Raw genomic sequence first — 24565 nt, 5'->3', positions numbered from 1 at the left:
ATACACACACATAGATACACATACAGATATATTTTATACACACACATAGATACACATATAGATATATTATATACACACACATAGATACACATACAGACATATTTTATACACACACATAGATATACATACAGATATATTATATACACACACATAGATACACATACAGATATATTATATACACACACATAGATACACATACATGTGGTTGTGCACCATGATGGAGATAACAGTAATATGTTGATTAGATGATGGTAGAGGCTGTGAAGTTCTCCTTTATATTGTTAATGTAACAACGATATAATCTTATTAAAACCTTAATGTTTTAAATTTAAACTAATAATGTAGTCATCACAATGAAAATTCACACAAGACTATGTTCCTAGCGCCACAGGCCCGGTCGTTCCACTGTCCGATTTCCATCATCTCAGCGCAGTTCTCACCCCTTTTTCCATCCGGTTGTTTCGGGTACCAGTTTTTATACCCAATTTTGTTCCCATTGAGAGAAACAAAAACCCCTTCATCTTTAATGTCATTGATGCCAAGGAACACTCTCCTGTTAAAGGCTTTCGTAATCTGGGAGATGGCCGCGTTCTCGGCGCTGGTTTGGGGAGTCGGCAGCGTCCCCTGGAACTGTTCACAGTTGGCTTTTGCAGTCGCGTAATCAGCTTCCTTTCTGTTGCTCATGTATACTTTGTTCCCAGAGGAGATCGCTCCAGCTTCGAAGTAGAGAACTGCCAAACAGGACGAAACTATTTTAATATCCTCAAAGAAAACACTGTGAAGGTCAAACATCGGTGGGTTTCTCCAGAAGAAGCCTTGGGCTGTGCATAGCCAAAACAGATAATTTAACTGTTTAGCGTTATTTAGGTCCTTCTCTCAGGAGAAACCAGCCATCATTGACCTTTCATAATGTATCGTTTATTAAACGAAGAGATATTTCAACTGATGATTTGGTTAAAAAAAAAACCTTTGGATAAAATATTCTTGGAAAGAACATCTGAATTGTTATGACATTTAGGAACGGAACCAGTCAGAGTTAACTGCCAACCAAGGGCCATAGCAGGAGGATGGACCATGTGGTCAAGACAATCCAGAACAAGTCATACCAGAGAGCAGAAAGACCAGGACAAGCCGGGTTAGGATAGCAGAGAGCATATAATAATGATGATGTCAGAATTAGACTACATGGTTTCTGGGTCTCAGGTGGGTCCTGAAGCATCAAACTTACCCTTCTGGAGGGATGCCAGCTTCTTCTCTAGAGCAGAAACCCTGCTCTCCAAATTTGTAACTTTTGTGTTCATGTTCGTATCTGCAATGGGCGCAATTCAAAATTAGTTTTGTTGATGGACCAAACTGAATCATGGATAGTGTTTAATAAACTCCAAGGTGACCTTCTGATGTACGTTGAGAAGGTCCTGGCTTTTCAGAGAGCCAACGCAGGAGTCAGCGCCTTTTATATTAGCAGTTATTGATTATTCGCGGTATTTCTTTGGACTTTTGACTTTTTCCTACGCTTATAGGATTCACGTTGTTGACTTTATAATGTTTTTCATAGCAGGGTAAGCTTTTTGGAGGAACTTGAAATCTAGAGAACTAGGTGAAATTTGAAAATGAATTATATATTTTTTTTTATTTTTGAATATTATTTTTATTATTATTATTATTATTTTTTTTTAGTAATTTTGATTAGGATTTCTCCTATGGGATAGCGACCTCTGCAGAAAAAAGCCCAGCATCTACCCCCCTACTTCTAGAGGGGAGTCAAGGTTTTATAAATAAAAATATATATATTTTTTTCTAGTGGTATGGCTATGAGGCGTTTCTAGTGGTTAGTGTATGAAATTCTCTTTTTTTATTATTTAGATTTTTATATTTTTGCACTGCTGACACTATGACCTCCACTGTAGCAGATCACACAGTGATCACGAAGCAGGGCACTGCAGTCCTGCATCTCTGACCCAGGCGAGGGTTCTCTGCAGTGTCTATATGGATCCCCTTGGATCTCTGCTCCTCCAATCAGTGCTTCCAGCGATGTCCACGCTGATACCAGTGTTTACCATGCATTATAGATTTGCCCTAAACCTTCAATGCTGAGTTTGCTTGTGATTTTTCAGTTGATCTATACCTGCATCATACCTGTTTCATGTGTTACTTATTAATACCTTCAAACACAAGGTTTGTATTTCTTTTTCATTTCATCTATACCTGCAATGTTGTGTTTTAATTTGTTGTTTATTTGCTCAATACGTGAATTAAATGAGGAAAGAAAAGAGCATTTGGCACAGTGAAGGACAAATCAAAACTGGGGATGATAGGAGGGTGTCGACGAATTGCTATTTTGATTAAAGAAATAAATCTCCGTGGTCTCTGTTTTTAGTTTTATATCAGGCATGGGTTTTTTGTATATTTGAGTCAGGACCTCGGATAAGATAAGGACCTGGAGTGTCTGGGATGTCTGAAGAGACAGAGGGCGAGTGCCTGGAGCAGGGCAGGAAAAGGGACACCTATTGGGTGGTGCGGCAGTTCTGTGAAGCCACCGATGCACTACAAACACACATAACAGAATTTCCAATGCTATTTACAGTTTATTAACAGATATACATAGCAGTGTAAATAGTGGCAGAAAATCCAGAAAAACTGCCATACTTTCTGTGCTTTGGATGGTTCTGGATTACTGAGCGGATGACTGGAACAGCCTCTCAGCAGAATACAACAACCAAAATGAAACATGCACAGAGAAGATATTTTTCATCCGTCTTTTCTCACAATCCATCTTCCTCTGAACTGTTTGATGATCCAAACAGTGTAGTGCAACAGCAGTAGCACATCGTCGTCATGGTGTCCGTCAGACAAAGCAGGAGTCTGGATGTCAGGGAGTCACTTTCAGAAGACGTTTCAGAAGCCGTTTGAGAAGATGTTTTCAATGGCTCTGCCTTGGAAGTCTTGCTTGATGATTCCCCTCTGTCTAAGCTCATTAAGCTTTCTCTAGGAAGCTTTTGAAGATGTCCCTCCAGAGGCTCCTGAGATTTAACAGGTTCCTCTCTGGGTAACGCATCCTTATTTTCCTTCCGAAGCCCACTCTGTTGTTTGAGATGCACCCGACTGTCTGTGCTGGTTGAGTGCTCCACAGGGAGATCTCGTAGATGTTTCTTCAGAGGGTTAGGCTGCTGAGATATAGCAGGTTTACCTCTGGATGATTTATGTCTCTCCTGTACGCGTTCATCATTGAGTTTGGGAGGAGAAGGAATCTCCGAGCCACTTCGAATCATCTCCCGCATATGGGTATTAGGAGACTGGGATGTTTTCATCAGTCCTACCCGTGAAGTCTTGCGTGAAGATTCACCGCTGTCTAAGCTCTTTAAGCTTTCTCCAGGCAGCTTTTGAAGATGTTCCTCCTGAGCGGAAGGCTCCTGAGACATGACAGGTTCCTCTCTGGGTAACGCATCCCTATTTTTCTTCCCACGCCCACTCTGTTGTTTGAGATGCACCCCACTGTCTGTGCTGGTTGAGGGCTCCACAGGTAGATCTCGTAGATGTTTCTTCAGAGGGTAAGGCTGCTGAGATATAGCAGGTTTACCTCTGGATGATTTATGCCTCAATTTCCTCCTACTCTCCCGTACTCGTTCATCATTGGGGTTGGGTTGTTCTCTGCTGATGGAACGTGTTTCTGGAGGGGAAGGTATCTCAGGGGGCACTACAGTTGCATTTATAGAGTTCTGGACCAGAATTGGTCGATCTGAGCAACTACGAAGCGTCTCCAGCATGTGGCTATGAATATGTTCCCCCGTCTCGGGATCCAAGAATGGGGTTGGGTGGAACCTCATATGTGTCTTGCGTGAAGATTCACGGCTGTCTAAGCTCTTTAAGCTTTCCCTAGGGAGCTTTTGAAGATGTTCCTCCAGAGGGGAAGGCTCCTGAGACATAACAGGTTCCTCTCTGGGTAACTCATCCCCATTTTTCTTCTTCCCACGCCCACTCTGTTGTTTCAGAAGCACCCCACTGTCTGCTCTGGTTGAGGGCCCCACAGGCAGATCTCGGAGGTGTTTCTTCAGAGGGGTAGGCTGCTGAGATATAGCAGGTTTACCTCTGGATGATTTATGTCTCTCCTGTACGCGTTCATCATTGAGGTTGGGAGGAGAAGGAGTATCCGAGCCACTTCGAATTATCTCCCGCATGTGGGTATTAAAAAATTCCCATGTCTCGGGATCCAGCTTTATCTGTTCAGGAGCTTCAGGAACTTCCTGTGAGAACGCTGGGATATTTCCCTCCACGTCTCTGGTTTTCGTCTCTGACATTTTGTTACCTTTGGCTTCCACTTCACCAAGGTGAGTAAAATCGTCAGATGTCAGGGTGGGTGACGGGTCACTGGTTTGAGAAGACCGGGATGTTTTTAACAGTCCCGCCTTTGAAGTCTTGCGGCTGTCTAAGCTTTTTACGTGTTCTCTTGGGAACTTTTGAAGATGTTCCTCCAGGGGGGAAGGATCCTGAGATATAACAGGTTCCTCTCTGGGTAACGCATCCCTATTTTTCTTCCCACGCCCACTCTGTTGTTTGAGAAGCTCCCCACTGTCTGCGCTGGTTGAGGGCTCCACAGGGAGATCTCGTAGATGTTTCTTCAGAGGGTAAGGCTGCTGAGATATAGCAGGTTTACCTCTGGATGATTTATGTCTCTCCTGTACGCGTTCATCATTGAGGTTGGGAGGAGAAGGATTATCCGAGCCACTTCGAATTATCTCCCGCATGTGGGTATTAAAAAATTTGCATGTCTCGGGATCCAGCTTTATCTGTTCAGGAGCTTCAGGAACTTCCTGTAAGAACGCTGGGATATTTCCCTCCACGTCTCTGTTTGTCATCTCTGACATAATGTTGTCTTTGGCTTCTACTTCACCAAGGTGAGTAAAATCGTCGCAGACGTTTTGTACGTCGTGTGATACACGGCCAACTCTATAAAGAAAGAAACAATGAATTCAGGATGTTGGTTCTCCATAGACAATAATGCTACACATGGGCACGGCCGATCTAGCAGCAACTCTATCAATATAGAGGCTCACAAATAATGAAATTCAAATTTCTTGCTCAAAAAGCAGCTGCCTTGGAAGTGAGATTCAGAAGTCAAAATAAAATACAAAATACAAAGAAAGGTGAGGTATGTACAAATAAAAGGTGAGAGGGGCCGGCACATTTTTCTCTTGCTCTTTGACCTTAAACCTTCATTGACTCCCCAGCCTTACGTTCAGGGTGATGTGACTTACCTGTGAGTATCCATGTGTCTGTCTTACTCTCAGAATGTTGTGTTCATATAGCCTGTGCCCCATTGTGACATCATAGCTTCACATGTCATTGTGAAATCATCACTAGGCACAGGCAGAATCTTCATGCCTTTGTGACATCATCACTAGGCACAGCCAGAATCTTCAAATCTCTGTGACAGTATTACAAAGCACAGCTGAGAGCTTCAAATGTCTTTCTGATCATCACTAGACACATCCAGAATCTTCACCACTTTGTGACATCATCACCTATACCTTAAAAGAGAAGTCTGATGGAATTGTGTTTTCTTTAATCATAATTATAAATGTCACCCCCATTAATGTATTATATTATTACACAAACAAGGGGGTTTCTTTCTCATGGATCCAATAAAGTGCATAAAGGTATCTTGTTTAAATGCTCTTTATTATATCTACAGCTTTCTATCACCAACAAATATATACTTCTATCAGCTTTATATACTCACACATCTATACATATACAGATGTACCAGCATGATGTCATCACCTGGGCGGGGCTGGCAGGTACATGAAAAGACAGTTGACGGTTGTTTTTCTTTGTAACCGTTAGCAGACAGTATAATAAAAGCATCAGTTACGTATTGGAATGGTCATTGCATCATTACGTCATAACACACATACACATATATTATATATATATACACATACGCATAGATACACATACAGATATATATACACACATAATTACACATACAGATATATTATATATACACATAGATACACATATAGATATATTATATATACACAGATACACATATAGATATATTATATATACACATAGATACACATACCGATATATTATATACACACACATAGATACACATACAGATATATTTTATACACACACATAGATACACATATAGATATATTATATACACACACATAGATACACATACAGATATATTTTATACACACACATAGATACACAGATATATTATATACACACACATAGATACACATACAGACATATTTTATACACACACATAGATATACATACAGATATATTATATACACACACATAGATACACATACAGATATATTATATACACACACATAGATACACATACATGTGGTTGTGCACCATGATGGAGATAACAGTAATATGTTGATTAGATGATGGTAGAGGCTGTGAAGTTCTCCTTTATATTGTTAATGTAACAACGATATAATCTTATTAAAACCTTAATGTTTTAAATTTAAACTAATAATGTAGTCATCACAATGAAAATTCACACAAGACTATGTTCCTAGCGCCACAGGGCCGGTCGTTCCACTGTCCGATTTCCATCATCTCAGCGCAGTTCTCACCCCTTTTTCCATCCGGTTGTTTCGGGTACCAGTTTTTATACCCAATTTTGTTCCCATTGAGAGAAACAAAAACCCCTTCATCTTTAATGTCATTGATGCCAAGGAACACTCTCCTGTTAAAGGCTTTCGTAATCTGGGAGATGGCCGCGTTCTCGGCGCTGGTTTGGGGAGTCGGCAGCGTCCCCTGGAACTGTTCACAGTTGGCTTTTGCAGTCGCGTAATCAGCTTCCTTTCTGTTGCTCATGTATACTTTGTTCCAAGAGGAGATCGCTCCAGCTTCGAAGTAGAGAACTGCCAAACAGGACGAAACTATTTTAATATCCTCAAAGAAAACACTGTGAAGGTCAAACATCGGTGGGTTTCTCCAGAAGAAGCCTTGGGCTGTGCATAGCCAAAACAGATAATTTAACTGTTTAGCGTTATTTAGGTCCTTCTCTCAGGAGAAACCAGCCAACATTGACCTTTCATAATGTATCGTTTATTAAACGAAGAGATATTTCAACTGATGATTTGGTTAAAAAAAAAACCTTTGGATAAAATATTCTTGGAAAGAACATCTGAATTGTTATGACATTTAGGAACGGAACCAGTCAGAGTTAACTGGCAACCAAGGGCCATAGCAGGAGGCTGTACCATGTGGTCAAGACAATCCAGAACAAGTCATACCAGAGAGCAGAAAGACCAGGACAAGCCGGGTTAGGATAGCAGAGAGCATATAATAATGATGATGTCAGAATTAGACTACATGGTTTCTGGGTCTCAGGTGGGTCCTGAAGCATCAAACTTACCCTTCTGGAGGGATGCTAGCTTCTTCTCTAGAGCAGAAACCCTGCTCTCCAAATTTGTAACTTTTGTGTTCATGTTCGTATCTGCAATGGGCGCAATTCAAAATTAGTTTTGTTGATGGACCAAACTGAATCATGGATAGTGTTTAATAAACTCCAAGGTGACCTTCTGATGTACGTTGAGAAGGTCCTGGCTTTTCATAGAGCCAACGCAGAACACGGCACGCAGGAGTCAGCGCCTTTTATATTAGCAGTTATTGATTATTCGCGGTATTTCTTTGGACTTTTGACTTTTTCCTACGCTTATAGGATTCACGTTGTTGACTTTATAATGTTTTTCATAGCAGGGTAAGCTTTTTGGAGGAACTTGAAATCTAGAGAACTAGGTGAAATTTCAAAATGAATTATATATTTTTTTTTATTTTTGAATATTATTTTTATTATTATTATTATTATTATTATTTTTTTTTAGTAATTTTGATTAGGATTTCTCCTATGGGATAGGGACCTCTGCAGAAAAAAGCCCAGCATCTACCCCCCTACTTCTAGAGGGGAGTCAAGGTTTTATAAATAAAAATATATATATATTTTTCTAGTGGTATGGCTATGAGGCGTTTCTAGTGGTTAGTGTATGATATTCTCTTTTTTTATTATTTAGATTTTTATATTTTTGCACTGCTGACACTATGACCTCCACTGTAGCAGATCACACAGTGATCAAGAAGCAGGGCACTGCAGTCCTGCATCTCTGACCCAGGCGAGGGTTCTCTGCAGTGTCTATATGGATCCCCTTGGGTCTCTGCTCCTCCAATCAGTGCTTCCAGCGATGTCCACGCTGATACCAGTGTTTACCATGCATTATAGATTTGCCCTAAACCTTCAATGCTGAGTTTGCTTGTGATTTTTCAGTTGATCTATACCTGCATCATACCTGTTTCATGTGTTACTTATTAATACCTTCAAACACAAGGTTTGTATTTCTTTTTCATTTCATCTATACCTGCAATGCTGTGTTTTAATTTGTTGTTTATTTGCTCAATACGTGAATTAAATGAGGAAAGAAAAGAGCATTTGGCACAGTGAAGGACAAATCAAAACTGGGGATGATAGGAGGGTGTCGACGAATTGCTATTTTGATTAAAGAAATAAATCTCCGTGGTCTCTGTTTTTAGTTTTATATCAGGCATGGGTTTTTTGTATATTTGGGTCAGGACCTCGGATAAGATAAGGACCTGGAGTGTCTGGGATGTCTGAAGAGACAGAGGGCGAGTGCCTGGAGCAGGGCAGGAAAAGGGACACCTATTGGGTGGTGCGGCAGTTCTGTGAAGCCACCGATGCACTACAAACACACATAACAGAATTTCCAATGCTATTTACAGTTTATTAACAGATATACATAGCAGTGTAAATAGTGGCAGAAAATCCAGAAAAACTGCCATACTTTCTGTGCTTTGGATGGTTCTGGATTACTGAGCGGATGACTGGAACAGCCTCTCAGCAGAATACAACAACCAAAATGAAACATGCACAGAGAAGATATTTTTCATCCGTCTATTCTCACAATCCATCTTCCTCTGAACTGTTTGATGATCCAAACAGTGCAGTGCAACAGCAGTAGCACATCGTCGTCATGGTGTCCGTCAGACAAAGCAGGAGTCTGGATGTCATGGAGTCACTTTCAGAAGACGTTTCAGAAGACGTTTGAGAAGATGTTTTCAATGGCTCTGCCTGGGAAGTCTTGCTTGATGATTCCCCTCTGTCTAAGCTCATTAAGCTTTCTCTAGGAAGCTTTTGAAGATGTCCCTCCAGAGGCTCCTGAGATTTAACAGGTTCCTCTCTGGGTAACGCATCCTTATTTTCCTTCCGAAGCCCACTCTGTTGTTTGAGATGCACCCGACTGTCTGTGCTGGTTGAGTGCTCCACAGGGAGATCTCGTAGATGTTTCTTCAGAGGGTTAGGCTGCTGAGATATAGCAGGTTTACCTCTGGATGATTTATGTCTCTCCTGTACACGTTCATCATTGAGTTTGGGAGGAGAAGGAATCTCCGAGCCACTTCGAATCATCTCCCGCATGTGGGTATTAGGAGACTGGGATGTTTTCATCAGTCCTACCCGTGAAGTCTTGCGTGAAGATTCACCGCTGTCTAAGCTCTTTAAGCTTTCTCCAGGCAGCTTTTGAAGATGTTCCTCCTGAGCGGAAGGCTCCTGAGACATGACAGGTTCCTCTCTGGGTAACGCATCCCTATTTTTCTTCCCACGCCCACTCTGTTGTTTGAGATGCACCCCACTGTCTGTGCTGGTTGAGGGCTCCACAGGTAGATCTCGTAGATGTTTCTTCAGAGGGTAAGGCTGCTGAGATATAGCAGGTTTACCTCTGGATGTTTTATGCCTCAATTTCCTCCTACTCTCCCGTACTCGTTCATCATTGGGGTTGGGTTGTTCTCTGCTGATGGAACGTGTTTCTGGAGGGGAAGGTATCTCAGGGGGCACTACAGTTGCATTTATAGAGTTCTGGACCAGAATTGGTCGATCTGAGCAACTACGAAGCGTCTCCAGCATGTGGCTATGAATATGTTCCCCCGTCTCGGGATCCAAGAATGGGGTTGGGTGGAACCTCATATGTGTCTTGCGTGAAGATTCACGGCTGTCTAAGCTCTTTAAGCTTTCCCTAGGGAGCTTTTGAAGATGTTCCTCCAGAGGGGAAGGCTCCTGAGACATAACAGGTTCCTCTCTGGGTAACTCATCCCCATTTTTCTTCTTCCCACGCCCACTCTGTTGTTTCAGAAGCACCCCACTGTCTGCTCTGGTTGAGGGCCCCACAGGCAGATCTCGTAGGTGTTTCTTCAGAGGGGTAGGCTGCTGAGATATAGCAGGTTTACCTCTGGATGATTTATGTCTCTCCTGTACGCGTTCATCATTGAGGTTGGGAGGAGAAGGAGTATCCGAGCCACTTCGAATTATCTCCCGCATGTGGGTATTAAAAAATTCCCATGTCTCGGGATCCAGCTTTATCTGTTCAGGAGCTTCAGGAACTTCCTGTGAGAACGCTGGGATATTTCCCTCCACGTCTCTGGTTTTCGTCTCTGACATTTTGTTACCTTTGGCTTCCACTTCACCAAGGTGAGTAAAATCGTCAGATGTCAGGGAGAGTGACGGGTCACTGGTTTGAGAAGACCGGGATGTTTTTAACAGTCCCGCCTTTGAAGTCTTGCGGCTGTCTAAGCTTTTTACGTGTTCTCTTGGGAACTTTTGAAGATGTTCCTCCAGGGGGGAAGGCTCCTGAGATATAACAGGTTCCTCTCTGGGTAACGCATCCCTATTTTTCTTCCCACGCCCACTCTGTTGTTTGAGAAGCTCCCCACTGTCTGCGCTGGTTGAGGGCTCCACAGGGAGATCTCGTAGATGTTTCTTCAGAGGGTAAGGCTGCTGAGATATAGCAGGTTTACCTCTGGATGATTTATGTCTCTCCTGTACGCGTTCATCATTGAGGTTGGGAGGAGAAGGATTATCCGAGCCACTTCGAATTATCTCCCGCATGTGGGTATTAAAAAATTTGCATGTCTCGGGATCCAGCTTTATCTGTTCAGGAGCTTCAGGAACTTCCTGTAAGAACGCTGGGATATTTCCCTCCACGTCTCTGTTTGTCATCTCTGACATAATGTTGTCTTTGGCTTCTACTTCACCAAGGTGAGTAAAATCGTCGCAGACGTTTTGTACGTCGTGTGATACACGGCCAACTCTATAAAGAAAGAAACAATGAATTCAGGATGTTGGTTCTCCATAGACAATAATGCTACACATGGGCACGGCCGATCTAGCAGCAACTCTATCAATATAGAGGCTCACAAATAATGAAATTCAAATTTCTTGCTCAAAAAGCAGCTGCCTTGGAAGTGAGATTCAGAAGTCAAAATAAAATACAAAATACAAAGAAAGGTGAGGTATGTACAAATAAAAGGTGAGAGGGGCCGGCACATTTTTCTCTTGCTCTTTGACCTTAAACCTTCATTGACTCCCCAGCCTTACGTTCAGGGTGATGTGACTTACCTGTGAGTATCCATGTGTCTGTCTTACTCTCAGAATGTTGTGTTCATATAGCCTGTGCCCCATTGTGACATCATAGCTTCACATGTCATTGTGAAATCATCACTAGGCACAGGCAGAATCTTCATGCCTTTGTGACATCATCACTAGGCACAGCCAGAATCTTCAAATCTCTGTGACAGTATTACAAAGCACAGCTGAGAGCTTCAAATGTCTTTCTGATCATCACTAGACACATCCAGAATCTTCACCACTTTGTGACATCATCACCTATACCTTAAAAGAGAAGTCTGATGGAATTGTGTTTTCTTTAATCATAATTATAAATGTCACCCCCATTAATGTATTATATTATTACACAAACAAGGGGGTTTCTTTCTCATGGATCCAATAAAGTGCATAAAGGTATCTTGTTTAAATGCTCTTTATTATATCTACAGCTTTCTATCACCAACAAATATATACTTCTATCAGCTTTATATACTCACACATCTATACATATACAGATGTACCAGCATGATGTCATCACCTGGGCGGGGCTGGCAGGTACATGAAAAGACAGTTGACGGTTGTTTTTCTTTGTAACCGTTAGCAGACAGTATAATAAAAGCATCAGTTACGTATTGGAATGGTCATTGCATCATTACGTCATAACACACATACACATATATTATATATATATACACATACGCATAGATACACATACAGATATATATACACACATAATTACACATACAGATATATTATATATGCACATAGATACACATATAGATATATTATATATACACAGATACACATATAGATATATTATATATACACATAGATACACATACCGATATATTATATACACACACATAGATACACATACAGATATATTTTATACACACACATAGATACACATATAGATATATTATATACACACACATAGATACACATACAGATATATTTTATACACACACATAGATACACATATAGATATATTATATACACACACATAGATACACATACAGACATATTTTATACACACACATAGATATACATACAGATATATTATATACACACACATAGATACACATACAGATATATTATATACACACACATAGATACACATACATGTGGTTGTGCACCATGATGGAGATAACAGTAATATGTTGATTAGATGATGGTAGAGGCTGTGAAGTTCTCCTTTATATTGTTAATGTAACAACGATATAATCTTATTAAAACCTTAATGTTTTAAATTTAAACTAATAATGTAGTCATCACAATGAAAATTCACACAAGACTATGTTCCTAGCGCCACAGGCCCGGTCGTTCCACTGTCCGATTTCCATCATCTCAGCGCAGTTCTCACCCCTTTTTCCATCCGGTTGTTTCGGGTACCAGTTTTTATACCCAATTTTGTTCCCATTGAGAGAAACAAAAACCCCTTCATCTTTAATGTCATTGATGCCAAGGAACACTCTCCTGTTAAAGGCTTTCGTAATCTGGGAGATGGCCGCGTTCTCGGCGCTGGTTTGGGGAGTCGGCAGCGTCCCCTGGAACTGTTCACAGTTGGCTTTTGCAGTCGCGTAATCAGCTTCCTTTCTGTTGCTCATGTATACTTTGTTCCCAGAGGAGATCGCTCCAGCTTCGAAGTAGAGAACTGCCAAACAGGACGAAACTATTTTAATATCCTCAAAGAAAACACTGTGAAGGTCAAACATCGGTGGGTTTCTCCAGAAGAAGCCTTGGGCTGTGCATAGCCAAAACAGATAATTTAACTGTTTAGCGTTATTTAGGTCCTTCTCTCAGGAGAAACCAGCCATCATTGACCTTTCATAATGTATCGTTTATTAAACGAAGAGATATTTCAACTGATGATTTGGTTAAAAAAAAAACCTTTGGATAAAATATTCTTGGAAAGAACATCTGAATTGTTATGACATTTAGGAACGGAACCAGTCAGAGTTAACTGGCAACCAAGGGCCATAGCAGGAGGATGGACCATGTGGTCAAGACAATCCAGAACAAGTCATACCAGAGAGCAGAAAGACCAGGACAAGCCGGGTTAGGATAGCAGAGAGCATATAATAATGATGATGTCAGAATTAGACTACATGGTTTCTGGGTCTCAGGTGGGTCCTGAAGCATCAAACTTACCCTTCTGGAGGGATGCCAGCTTCTTCTCTAGAGCAGAAACCCTGCTCTCCAAATTTGTAACTTTTGTGTTCATGTTCGTATCTGCAATGGGCGCAATTCAAAATTAGTTTTGTTGATGGACCAAACTGAATCATGGATAGTGTTTAATAAACTCCAAGGTGACCTTCTGATGTACGTTGAGAAGGTCCTGGCTTTTCAGAGAGCCAACGCAGGAGTCAGCGCCTTTTATATTAGCAGTTATTGATTATTCGCGGTATTTCTTTGGACTTTTGACTTTTTCCTACGCTTATAGGATTCACGTTGTTGACTTTATAATGTTTTTCATAGCAGGGTAAGCTTTTTGGAGGAACTTGAAATCTAGAGAACTAGGTGAAATTTGAAAATGAATTATATATTTTTTTTTATTTTTGAATATTATTTTTATTATTATTATTATTATTTTTTTTTAGTAATTTTGATTAGGATTTCTCCTATGGGATAGCGACCTCTGCAGAAAAAAGCCCAGCATCTACCCCCCTACTTCTAGAGGGGAGTCAAGGTTTTATAAATAAAAATATATATATTTTTTTCTAGTGGTATGGCTATGAGGCGTTTCTAGTGGTTAGTGTATGAAATTCTCTTTTTTTATTATTTAGATTTTTATATTTTTGCACTGCTGACACTATGACCTCCACTGTAGCAGATCACACAGTGATCACGAAGCAGGGCACTGCAGTCCTGCATCTCTGACCCAGGCGAGGGTTCTCTGCAGTGTCTATATGGATCCCCTTGGATCTCTGCTCCTCCAATCAGTGCTTCCAGCGATGTCCACGCTGATACCAGTGTTTACCATGCATTATAGATTTGCCCTAAACCTTCAATGCTGAGTTTGCTTGTGATTTTTCAGTTGATCTATACCTGCATCATACCTGTTTCATGTGTTACTTATTAATACCTTCAAACACAAGGTTTGTATTTCTTTTTCATTTCATCTATACCTGCAATGTTGTGTTTTAATTTGTTGTTTATTTGCTCAATACGTGAATTAAATGAGGAAAGAAAAGAGCATTTGGCACAGTGAAGGACAAATCAAAACTGGGGATGATAGGAGGGTGTCGACTAATTGCTATTTTGATTAAAGAAATAAATCTCCGTGGTCTCTGTTTTTAGTTTTATATCAGGCATGGGTTTTTTGTATATTTGAGTCAGGACCTCGGATAAGATAAGGACCTGGAGTGTCTGGGATGTCTGAAGAGACAGAGGGCGAGTGCCTGGAGCAGGGCAGGAAAAGGGACACCTATTGGGTGGTGCGGCAGTTCTGTGAAGCCACCGATGCACTACAAACACACATAACAGAATTTCCAATGCTATTTACAGTTTATTAACAGATATACATAGCAGTGTAAATAGTGGCAGAAAATCCAGAAAAACTGCCATACTTTCTGTGCTTTGGATGGTTCTGGATTACTGAGCGGATGACTGGAACAGCCTCTCAGCAGAATACAACAACCAAAATGAAACATGCACAGAGAAGATATTTTTCATCCGTCTTTTCTCACAATCCATCTTCCTCTGAACTGTTTGATGATCCAAACAGTGTAGTGCAACAGCAGTAGCACATCGTCGTCATGGTGTCCGTCAGACAAAGCAGGAGTCTGGATGTCAGGGAGTCACTTTCAGAAGACGTTTCAGAAGCCGTTTGAGAAGATGTTTTCAATGGCTCTGCCTGGGAAGTCTTGCTTGATGATTCCCCTCTGTCTAAGCTCATTAAGCTTTCTCTAGGAAGCTTTTGAAGATGTCCCTCCAGAGGCTCCTGAGATTTAACAGGTTCCTCTCTGGGTAACGCATCCTTATTTTCCTTCCGAAGCCCACTCTGTTGTTTGAGATGCACCCGACTGTCTGTGCTGGTTGAGTGCTCCACAGGGAGATCTCGTAGATGTTTCTTCAGAGGGTTAGGCTGCTGAGATATAGCAGGTTTACCTCTGGATGATTTATGTCTCTCCTGTACGCGTTCATCATTGAGTTTGGGAGGAGAAGGAATCTCCGAGCCACTTCGAATCATCTCCCGCATATGGGTATTAGGAGACTGGGATGTTTTCATCAGTCCTACCCGTGAAGTCTTGCGTGAAGATTCACCGCTGTCTAAGCTCTTTAAGCTTTCTCCAGGCAGCTTTTGAAGATGTTCCTCCTGAGCGGAAGGCTCCTGAGACATGACAGGTTCCTCTCTGGGTAACGCATCCCTATTTTTCTTCCCACGCCCACTCTGTTGTTTGAGATGCACCCCACTGTCTGTGCTGGTTGAGGGCTCCACAGGTAGATCTCGTAGATGTTTCTTCAGAGGGTAAGGCTGCTGAGATATAGCAGGTTTACCTCTGGATGATTTATGCCTCAATTTCCTCCTACTCTCCCGTACTCGTTCATCATTGGGGTTGGGTTGTTCTCTGCTGATGGAACGTGTTTCTGGAGGGGAAGGTATCTCAGGGGGCACTACAGTTGCATTTATAGAGTTCTGGACCAGAATTGGTCGATCTGAGCAACTACGAAGCGTCTCCAGCATGTGGCTATGAATATGTTCCCCCGTCTCGGGATCCAAGAATGGGGTTGGGTGGAACCTCATATGTGTCTTGCGTGAAGATTCACGGCTGTCTAAGCTCTTTAAGCTTTCCCTAGGGAGCTTTTGAAGATGTTCCTCCAGAGGGGAAGGCTCCTGAGACATAACAGGTTCCTCTCTGGGTAACTCATCCCCATTTTTCTTCTTCCCACGCCCACTCTGTTGTTTGAGAAGCTCCCCACTGTCTGCGCTGGTTGAGGGCCCCACAGGCAGATCTCGTAGGTGTTTCTTCAGAGGGTAAGGCTGCTGAGATATAGCAGGTTTACCTCTGGATGATTTATGTCTCTCCTGTACGCGTTCATCATTGAGGTTGGGAGGAGAAGGAGTATCCGAGCCACTTCGAATTATCTCCCGCATGTGGGTATTAAAAAATTCCCATGTCTCGGGATCCAGCTTTATCTGTTCAGGAGCTTCAGGAACTTCCTGTGAGAACGCTGGGATATTTCCCTCCACGTCTCTGGTTTTCGTCTCTGACATTTTGTTACCTTTGGCTTCCACTTCACCAAGGTGAGTAAAATCGTCAGATGTCAGGGTGGGTGACGGGTCACTGGTTTGAGAAGACCGGGATGTTTTTAACAGTCCCGCCTTTGAAGTCTTGCGGCTGTCTAAGCTTTTTACGTGTTCTCTTGGGAACTTTTGAAGATGTTCCTCCAGGGGTGAAGGCTCCTGAGATATAACAGGTTCCTCTCTGGGTAACGCATCCCTATTTTTCTTCCCACGCCCACTCTGTTGTTTGAGAAGCTCCCCACTGTCTGCGCTGGTTGAGGGCTCCACAGGGAGATCTCGTAGGTGTTTCTTCAGAGGGTAAAGCTGCTGAGATATAGCAGGTTTACCTCTGGATGATTTATGTCTCTCCTGTACGCGTTCATCATTGAGGTTGGGAGGAGAAGGATTATCCGAGCCACTTCGAATTATCTCCCGCATGTGGGTATTAAAAAATTTGCATGTCTCGGGATCCAGCTTTATCTGTTCAGGAGCTTCAGGAACTTCCTGTAAGAACGCTGGGATATTTCCCTCCACGTCTCTGTTTGTCATCTCTGACATAATGTTGTCTTTGGCTTCTACTTCACCAAGGTGAGTAAAATCGTCGCAGACGTTTTGTACGTCGTGTGATACACGGCCAACTCTATAAAGAAAGAAACAATGAATTCAGGATGTTGGTTCTCCATAGACAATAATGCTACACATGGGCACGGCCGATCTAGCAGCAACTCTATCAATATAGAGGCTCACAAATAATGAAATTCAAATTTCTTGCTCAAAAAGCAGCTGCCTTGGAAGTGAGATTCAGAAGTCAAAATAAAATACAAAATACAAAGAAAGGTGAGGTATGTACAAATAAAAGGTGAGAGGGGCCGGCACATTTTTCTCTTGCTCTTTGACCTTAAACCTTCATTGACTCCCCAGCCTTACGTTCAGGGTGATGTGACTTACCTGTGAGTATCCATGTGTCTGTCTTACTCTCAGAATGTTGTGTTCATATAGCCTGTGCCCCACTGTGACATCATAGCTTCACATGTCATTGTGAAATCATCACTAGGCACAGGCAGAATCTTCATGCCTTTGTGACATCATCACCTATACCTTAAAAGAGAAGTCTGATGGAATTGTGTTTTCTTTAATCATAATTATAAATGTCACCCCCCATTAATGTATTATATTATTACACAAACAAGGGGGTTTCTTTCTCATGGATCCAATAAAGTGCATAAAGGTATCTTGTTTAAATGCTCTTTATTATATCTACAGCTTTCTATCACCAACAAATATATATTTCTATAAGCTTTATATACACACACATCTATACATATACAGATGTACCAGCATGATGTCATCACCTGGGCGGGGCTGGCAGGTACATGAAAAGACAGTTGACGGTTGTTTTTCTTTGTAACCGTTAGCAGACAGTATAATAAAAGCATCAGTTACGTATTGGAATGGTCATTGCATCATTACGTCATAACACACATACACATATATTATATATATATACACATACTCATAGATACACATACAGATATATATACACACACATAATTACACATACAGATATATTATATATACACACACATAGATACACATACAGATATATTATATATACACACACATAGATACACATAAAGATATATATACACACATATAGATACACATACAGATATATTTTATATACTCATAGATACACATACAGATATATTATATACACACACATAGATACACATACAGCAGGTATATTATATTTACACATAGATACACATACAGATATATTATATACACACACATATAGATACACATGCAGATATATTATATGTAATCATACATACAGACATACTATATGTACACATAGATACATATACAGATATATTATATATACACACACATATAGATACACATATAGATATATTATATACACACACATAGATACACATACAGCAGGTATATTATATATACACATAGATACACATACAGATATATTATATATACACACATATAGATACACATATAGATATATTATATACACACATATAGATACACATGCAGATATATTTTATACACACATATAGATACACATATCAACATATTTTATACACACACATAGATACACATACAGATATATTATATATACACACATAGATACACATACAGACATATTATATACAGACACCATAGGGTTGATGGGGTTGAGGTCAGGGCTCTGTGTAGCCAGTTACGTTACTCCTCACCAAACTCATCCAACCATGTTTGCTTTGTGAGCTGAGAGACATTCATGCTGGAATAGAAAAGGGTCTTTCCCAAACTCTTCCCACAAAGTTGGAATCAAACAATTGTCTAAAATGTCTTTGAATGCTGTATCATTAACATTGCCCTTTGCTGGAAAACAGCCCCAGAACATTATCCCTCCCCCATCAAACTTTACAGTAGGCACTTTGCATTTCGGTTCTCCTGACAACCCAACCCAAATCCGTCCATCAAACCTCACCCAAAAGTGATTTGTCACTCCAGAGAACACGAATAGTAATCCTCGGCTAGTGTGGAGCTGCTTGGCCATGGGGTCCCATTTCATAAAGCACAGACACAGAGCGTTTGTGCTGATGTTCCTTCCAGAGGCAGATTAGAACTCTGAATTGAGCAATGCTACAGAGTACAGGCAATTTGTACAAGCTTCAGCACTCCGCAGCCCCGCTCTGTGAGTGTACGTGGTCTACTTGTCCTGTTAACACCAACCCTCCCCTTTCCAGTCCCAAGTAGATCAGAGTTGCCTGCATGGACACTCTGACCAAAACATTCAGCGTGGCCTAGCCCTCTAACCAGGAGAGTCTATCAGCACTTCTGTTTTCCTTGTTAAACCACCTGGCTTCATCGCAAAAGTCTACCATTGTTCCTAGAAATCCAGGCAGACCAGGGCGTTGTTGCCGGTGTGCCAAGCTGCCGGGAAGGTTCATATTCACCATCGGTAAATGTGTAAGGGGAGTAGGCTGGTGCTGGTGTTGTCTGCATAATCCCTGGAATTGTGTTATGTGTTAACTATGTGAATCATTTCTAGTTTCCTGTGTTTTGTCAGTATCCCGTATAGAAACTCTGCCCAGTCCCAACAAAGTGTCCTCTTGCATCCTGACTGGTGTGCCGTGACTGATGGTATGGTTCTTTATGAGATCCTTCTTCCCCGGTATAGCACATTTACTCTGAGAACCCAGAGTGACTACCAATCTTGTTGCCTGCTTTGGCAAAGGGTAGGTGGTAGCGACAGCGCTGGTTACACTGTGGCAGTGGTGGGATCTCGTATTAATGAAATGTAACTAATATCAATCCCCCTCCTCCACACCTTTATATCATGTTATCTGTCCCCTATGTTTCCCATACACCTCTCACTGCATTCACTGGATATAAGAGTGAAAGATCTAGCTTACAGCTGCACCATTCAGCAATGGCTGAGATTCTGGAGACTCCTGAGCTGAGCCATGAAAGAGCAGGTAACAGAGCATGGGGTCTCTATTGGCTGATTTTTGGACTGTAGGAGAACTGTCTGCATGCGTGGCGCTTTAACACTATAATTACCGTATTGTCCGGCGTATAAGACAACTGGCCGTATAAGACGACCGCCAACTTTTCCAGTTAAAATATAGAGTTTGGGCTATACTCGCCGTATAAGACTACCCCTCTTCCAACGCACACCAAATAAAAATTAAAAAACATCAGATTTGATTTCAATATGGTAATTTTAATTCAAACTTATGACATGCAGCAAAAACTGTCACTTATAAACATAAGGCTGTTTGTCATCAAACAGTGCAAGTGGAGTAAACTTTTCCTAATTCACTCTAAAGCTGAAAGGAAGGATAAGACAATAAACCCATGGGAGCTGCCATGCTGTCAACCAAACTGGACAACTAAGCTGTCAACCAAACTGGAACTGATGATGATAGGAGGAAGAAAACAAACAATAGAGTGCCGGGCAAGTCCCTGGCGAGTCAGCAACGCCCATCATAACTGCAAGCTATTTTTACAGGTTTTGCTGGCGTGACGGTTTCCCTTTAAAAGCCTTCAAAATCCTGCTGTTCGTCATCTGATATCACAAGTACATCAACGACATCTTGTGATACATCTGTAAAGCAGTCATCGTATGGATCGAATTCCGTATCAGATAGTGTGGTCTCAGCTTCGGCTTCCTCTTCATCTTGCCACAAGTAGTCGTCCTCCATACCATCTAATGAATTTGATATGCCACACTTCTTGAAAGACTTGATTACTGTTTCTGCATCAATATCATTCCAGGCTTTTATGACAAACTTGCACAAAACATCCAACTGTGGAGCACGCATGTTTCCTCCTTTTGTGAATGACTTTTCGCCGCTAACCATCCGTTCATTCCACTGTTCTCGAATGCGATGTTTAAATGGCTTGTTTAGGCACACATCCAGTGGCAATGTCAATTGACGATGTCAATCCTGCAGGAATAACTGCCACATCTGTGTTTATTCTTGTAAGCCTTTCCTTGGTGCTGGGAGTTAAATGAGCCCTGAACATATCCCACACCAGTAGACTACGTCTTTGAATAAGTCCACCTTTCGGCATTGTTTTTCTTTTAAAAATAATCATTGGTCTCAGTTTGGCGCCATCAGCTGTGCATACTAGTACCACTGTAAAACTGGACTTCTCATGTCCTGTTGTTTTAATTAACATTGGTTTTTCACCTTTTTGATGGACAGTTTTATTTCCAACCATATCAAAATTCATTGGAGTTTCATCCATATTTCCAATACTACTTAACGCATAGCCATGTTTAGTGCGCTGTTGTATTACGTATCGATGGAAACTATTTTTTTTGCTTTCAAGATCTGCAGGTAATTTTTGTGCAATTTTCGTCTTTTGCCTCAGTACCATATTATGCCTTCCCAAGAATCTAGTACACCAGGATACAGTGGCCTTAAATCTGTTGCTGTGATCTGGGTTAGATTTGGCCCACTGAAGTGCAAACATATTTTATTTCGTGTCACTACATAACCGTTTTGGCGATGCTCATTCACCATGTCTGCTACATGTTTTTCAAGTTCTGGCCAATGTGGGGTGCCTCTTCTTAATGCAATGCACACCTACCCCTTGGCATATTCTTTAATGCTTTTTCATTTGCTTTCCAGTCCCGAACCTTCTTTTCTGTTACTCCATATTGTCTTGCAGCAGCGCAATTATTCTGTTCCATGGCAAAGTTTACAACTTTAAGTTTGAAACTGGCTTCATATTTCTTTCTTCTTTCTGGTGGAGCCATGATGGGGTCTTGACTGTTGGACATTTGTATACTGTACTATATGTACTGGTGCTGCACTGTATGAACTGGCACAGATACTGGTACTGTACTGTATCTACCCAGTATACAACAACCAGCCAATCACTGGTAAGGTACATCGCTTGCCGTGATTGGCTGGTTGTTGTATACTGGGTACATACAGTACAGCACCAGTATCTGTACCAGTTCATACAGTACAGCACCAGTACATACAGTATACAAATGTCCAACAGTCAAGACCCCATCATGGCTCCAAGAAGAAAGAAATAGGAAGCCAGTTTCAAACTTAAAGTTGTAAACAACCAGCCAATCACGGCAAGCGATGTACCTTACCGGTGATTGGCTGGTTGTTGTCCTCCTGAGGACCGCAGTGAAGCGGCGCAGGCGCGCATGTGCAGGATCTGAGAGGCAGAGAAGGAGGTAATAGGATAGAGGGACGGGCCAGACGGACGAAAGAGGCGTGTATTTCTGGGCACCCTGCCGCAGATTCTCTGCAGATTCTCCAGTCCGGCTCGGTAAGTTTTAGTACCCGGTGTATAAGACGACCCCCGACTTTTGAGAAGATTTTCACGGGTTAAAAAGTCGCCGCCAGAAAATACGGTATGCTAATGGCTGCACCATGGCTTTCTGTTTCAGTTTGGGGTATAAATACGAGCTATAGCTCAGCTCTGAGGGGGCTTTCTGTGCCGTAGGATTGGGTCAGACACAAGACTTTGTATGTCTCACTCTGCTGTATGTTCTTATGTCTGAGCAAATCCTACTGTACAGAGACTTGTGAGACTTAAGCTACAGCTCCAGTGTTATCTCCCCAGCCGAGTCATATTGATATCCACACTGTGATCAGTTACTGGGACCATTTTGCAGAAACAGGGCCCAGTTATTCCAGGGGGGTCCATAACAGCTGCCCTTTGAGCCAGCAGAAACTACGACCAGGCCTGCCACTTTAGAAGACCCGGACGTCCCCTGCAATTACTTTTGCACTGGCTGGCACCTTACCTCTGTGTTGCTGTCTTGTACCGCACAGAGGAAGTAGAAACGCAGTAGGGTCATGTTAAGTTATGTCACGTCACGTGACCCTGCTGGGTTCCTGGTTCCCTAGGTGGTAAAAGAGAACTTGTTCTCAGAGTGGGAGAGCAACGCAAAGATGGCACATAGAGGCTGTTTGGGGTAAAGATGACACAGGGAAGCTGTTTAGGGCAAAGATAACACAGGGAGGCTGTTTGTCGTAAAGATGGCACAGGGAGGCTGTTTAGGCCAAAGATTGCACAGGGAGGCTGTTTGGGGCAAAGATAGCACAGGCAGGCTGTTTGGGGATGAAGATGGCAAGACCTATGCGTCCAATCTTTGGAGCATGTAACCTGTTATCTATGTCTGTAATTTAGGGTCGCCATGCATTATTTATTTGATCTAAACCTTCACTGCTGAGTTTGCTTGTGATTTGTCAGTTGATCTATACCTGCAATGCTGTTTTGTGTGTTATTTATTAATACCTTCAAACACAAGGTTTATATGTCTTATTCATTTGATCTATGTGACGGACTCGTCCCTTCAGGCACACCGCTGTGGATATTATACAGCCCAACCACCCGTTCCCCTGGAACCCAGTTTCTATGTTTACCCCTTTTTCCTATTGCCCAGAAGCTGCCCTCTGCCGCCCACACCGCCAGGCCCAGTACCAGGACATACAGGTTTTACTTTTAGAACTGCTGGGCGGCTAGAATAGCCTCCTGCCCCACTATGTGTACCAGACAGGATTATCTCCACAGGGTGCCCAGCCAGGGCTCCAGCCTGACTATCGGTGGAAGATATCAGAGGCTAATCCCGTTATCTCCCCTATTGTTCCTGGGAGAACTGAATCCCCCATTTTAAGGGGGCGGTTATGTTACTCAGACGTCTCATTCTGTGTGTTGATGTGATTATATGGATATATATACCTGTGTCTGTGTCCAATAAAGTGTTCTTAATGTTATACCCTACTCTGAGTCTCGGCTAGTGACTGGGGAACCGGGGAAAGTGTGTGGTGTCCCAGGCTAAGGGAGCACAAGACAGCGGAGGTAGTCGGTCGGACTAGCCAGCTCCGTGACAATCTATACCGGCAATTCTGTGTTTCCATTTTTTTGTTGGTATGATCTATACATGAGCTACATTAGGAAAGAAAAAAAGTGTGGCACAGTGAAAGAGGGGACAAAGGGACATTAGGGGTGATTAATGGGGGGCGACAAACTCTTTTTTTGATTAAAAAAATGTATCTCCATGGTCTCTATTTTCTGTTTTTGTCTATAGCACATGCATGCTGTTTGGGGAGAAGATTGGCCAATCCTATACATCCAATCTGGGTTCTGGGCATGTCCTGTGGATGTATTCTCCGTGCCCGAGCTGGCCTTTGAGGTGAGTGACCTGTGATCTATGTCTGCAATTTAGGGTTACCATGCATTATAGATTTGCTCTAAACCTTCAATGCTGAGTTTGCTTGTGATCTTTCAGTTGATCTATACCTGCATCATACCTGTTTCATGTGTTACTTATTAATACCTTCAAACACAAGGTTTGTATTTTTTTCATTTGATCTATGCGTGAATTACATGAGGAAAGAAAAGAGAGATGTCGCACACAGTGAAGGACAAAG

General features: G+C 41.9%; 1 protein-coding gene and 2 pseudogenes across 1 annotated transcript; all 3 read right to left on the bottom strand.

Annotated features, from left to right (window-relative positions):
- Positions 1-348: 348 nt before the first annotated feature.
- LOC149279789 (pulmonary surfactant-associated protein A pseudogene) lies at positions 349-792 on the bottom strand (annotated as a pseudogene).
- A 5715-nt stretch (positions 793-6507) lies between these two features.
- On the bottom strand, positions 6508-6951 carry LOC149279788 (pulmonary surfactant-associated protein D-like). The gene has a single exon (XM_089500950.1). It carries the CDS (start codon positions 6949-6951, stop codon positions 6508-6510), a length of 444 nt encoding a protein of 147 aa, XP_089357076.1.
- Positions 6952-12690: 5739 nt separating this feature from the next.
- On the bottom strand, positions 12691-13134 carry LOC149279787 (pulmonary surfactant-associated protein A pseudogene; annotated as a pseudogene).
- Positions 13135-24565: the final 11431 nt, after the last annotated feature.

Source organism: Sceloporus occidentalis, unplaced genomic scaffold (genome assembly GCF_023333645.1).
Source record: "Sceloporus occidentalis isolate IW3139 unplaced genomic scaffold, rSceOcc1.0.p SCAF_161, whole genome shotgun sequence".
Lineage (NCBI taxonomy): Eukaryota > Metazoa > Chordata > Lepidosauria > Squamata > Phrynosomatidae > Sceloporus > Sceloporus occidentalis.
Note: the sequence above shows the minus strand (reverse complement) of the source record. Positions and strands in the feature narration are given on the sequence as shown.

What these genes read in the sequence shown, in the direction of transcription:
- LOC149279788 (XM_089500950.1), bottom strand. Translation starts at nt 6,951, where the DNA reads ATGTTTGACCTTCACAGTGTTTTCTTTGAGGATATTAAAATAGTTTCG.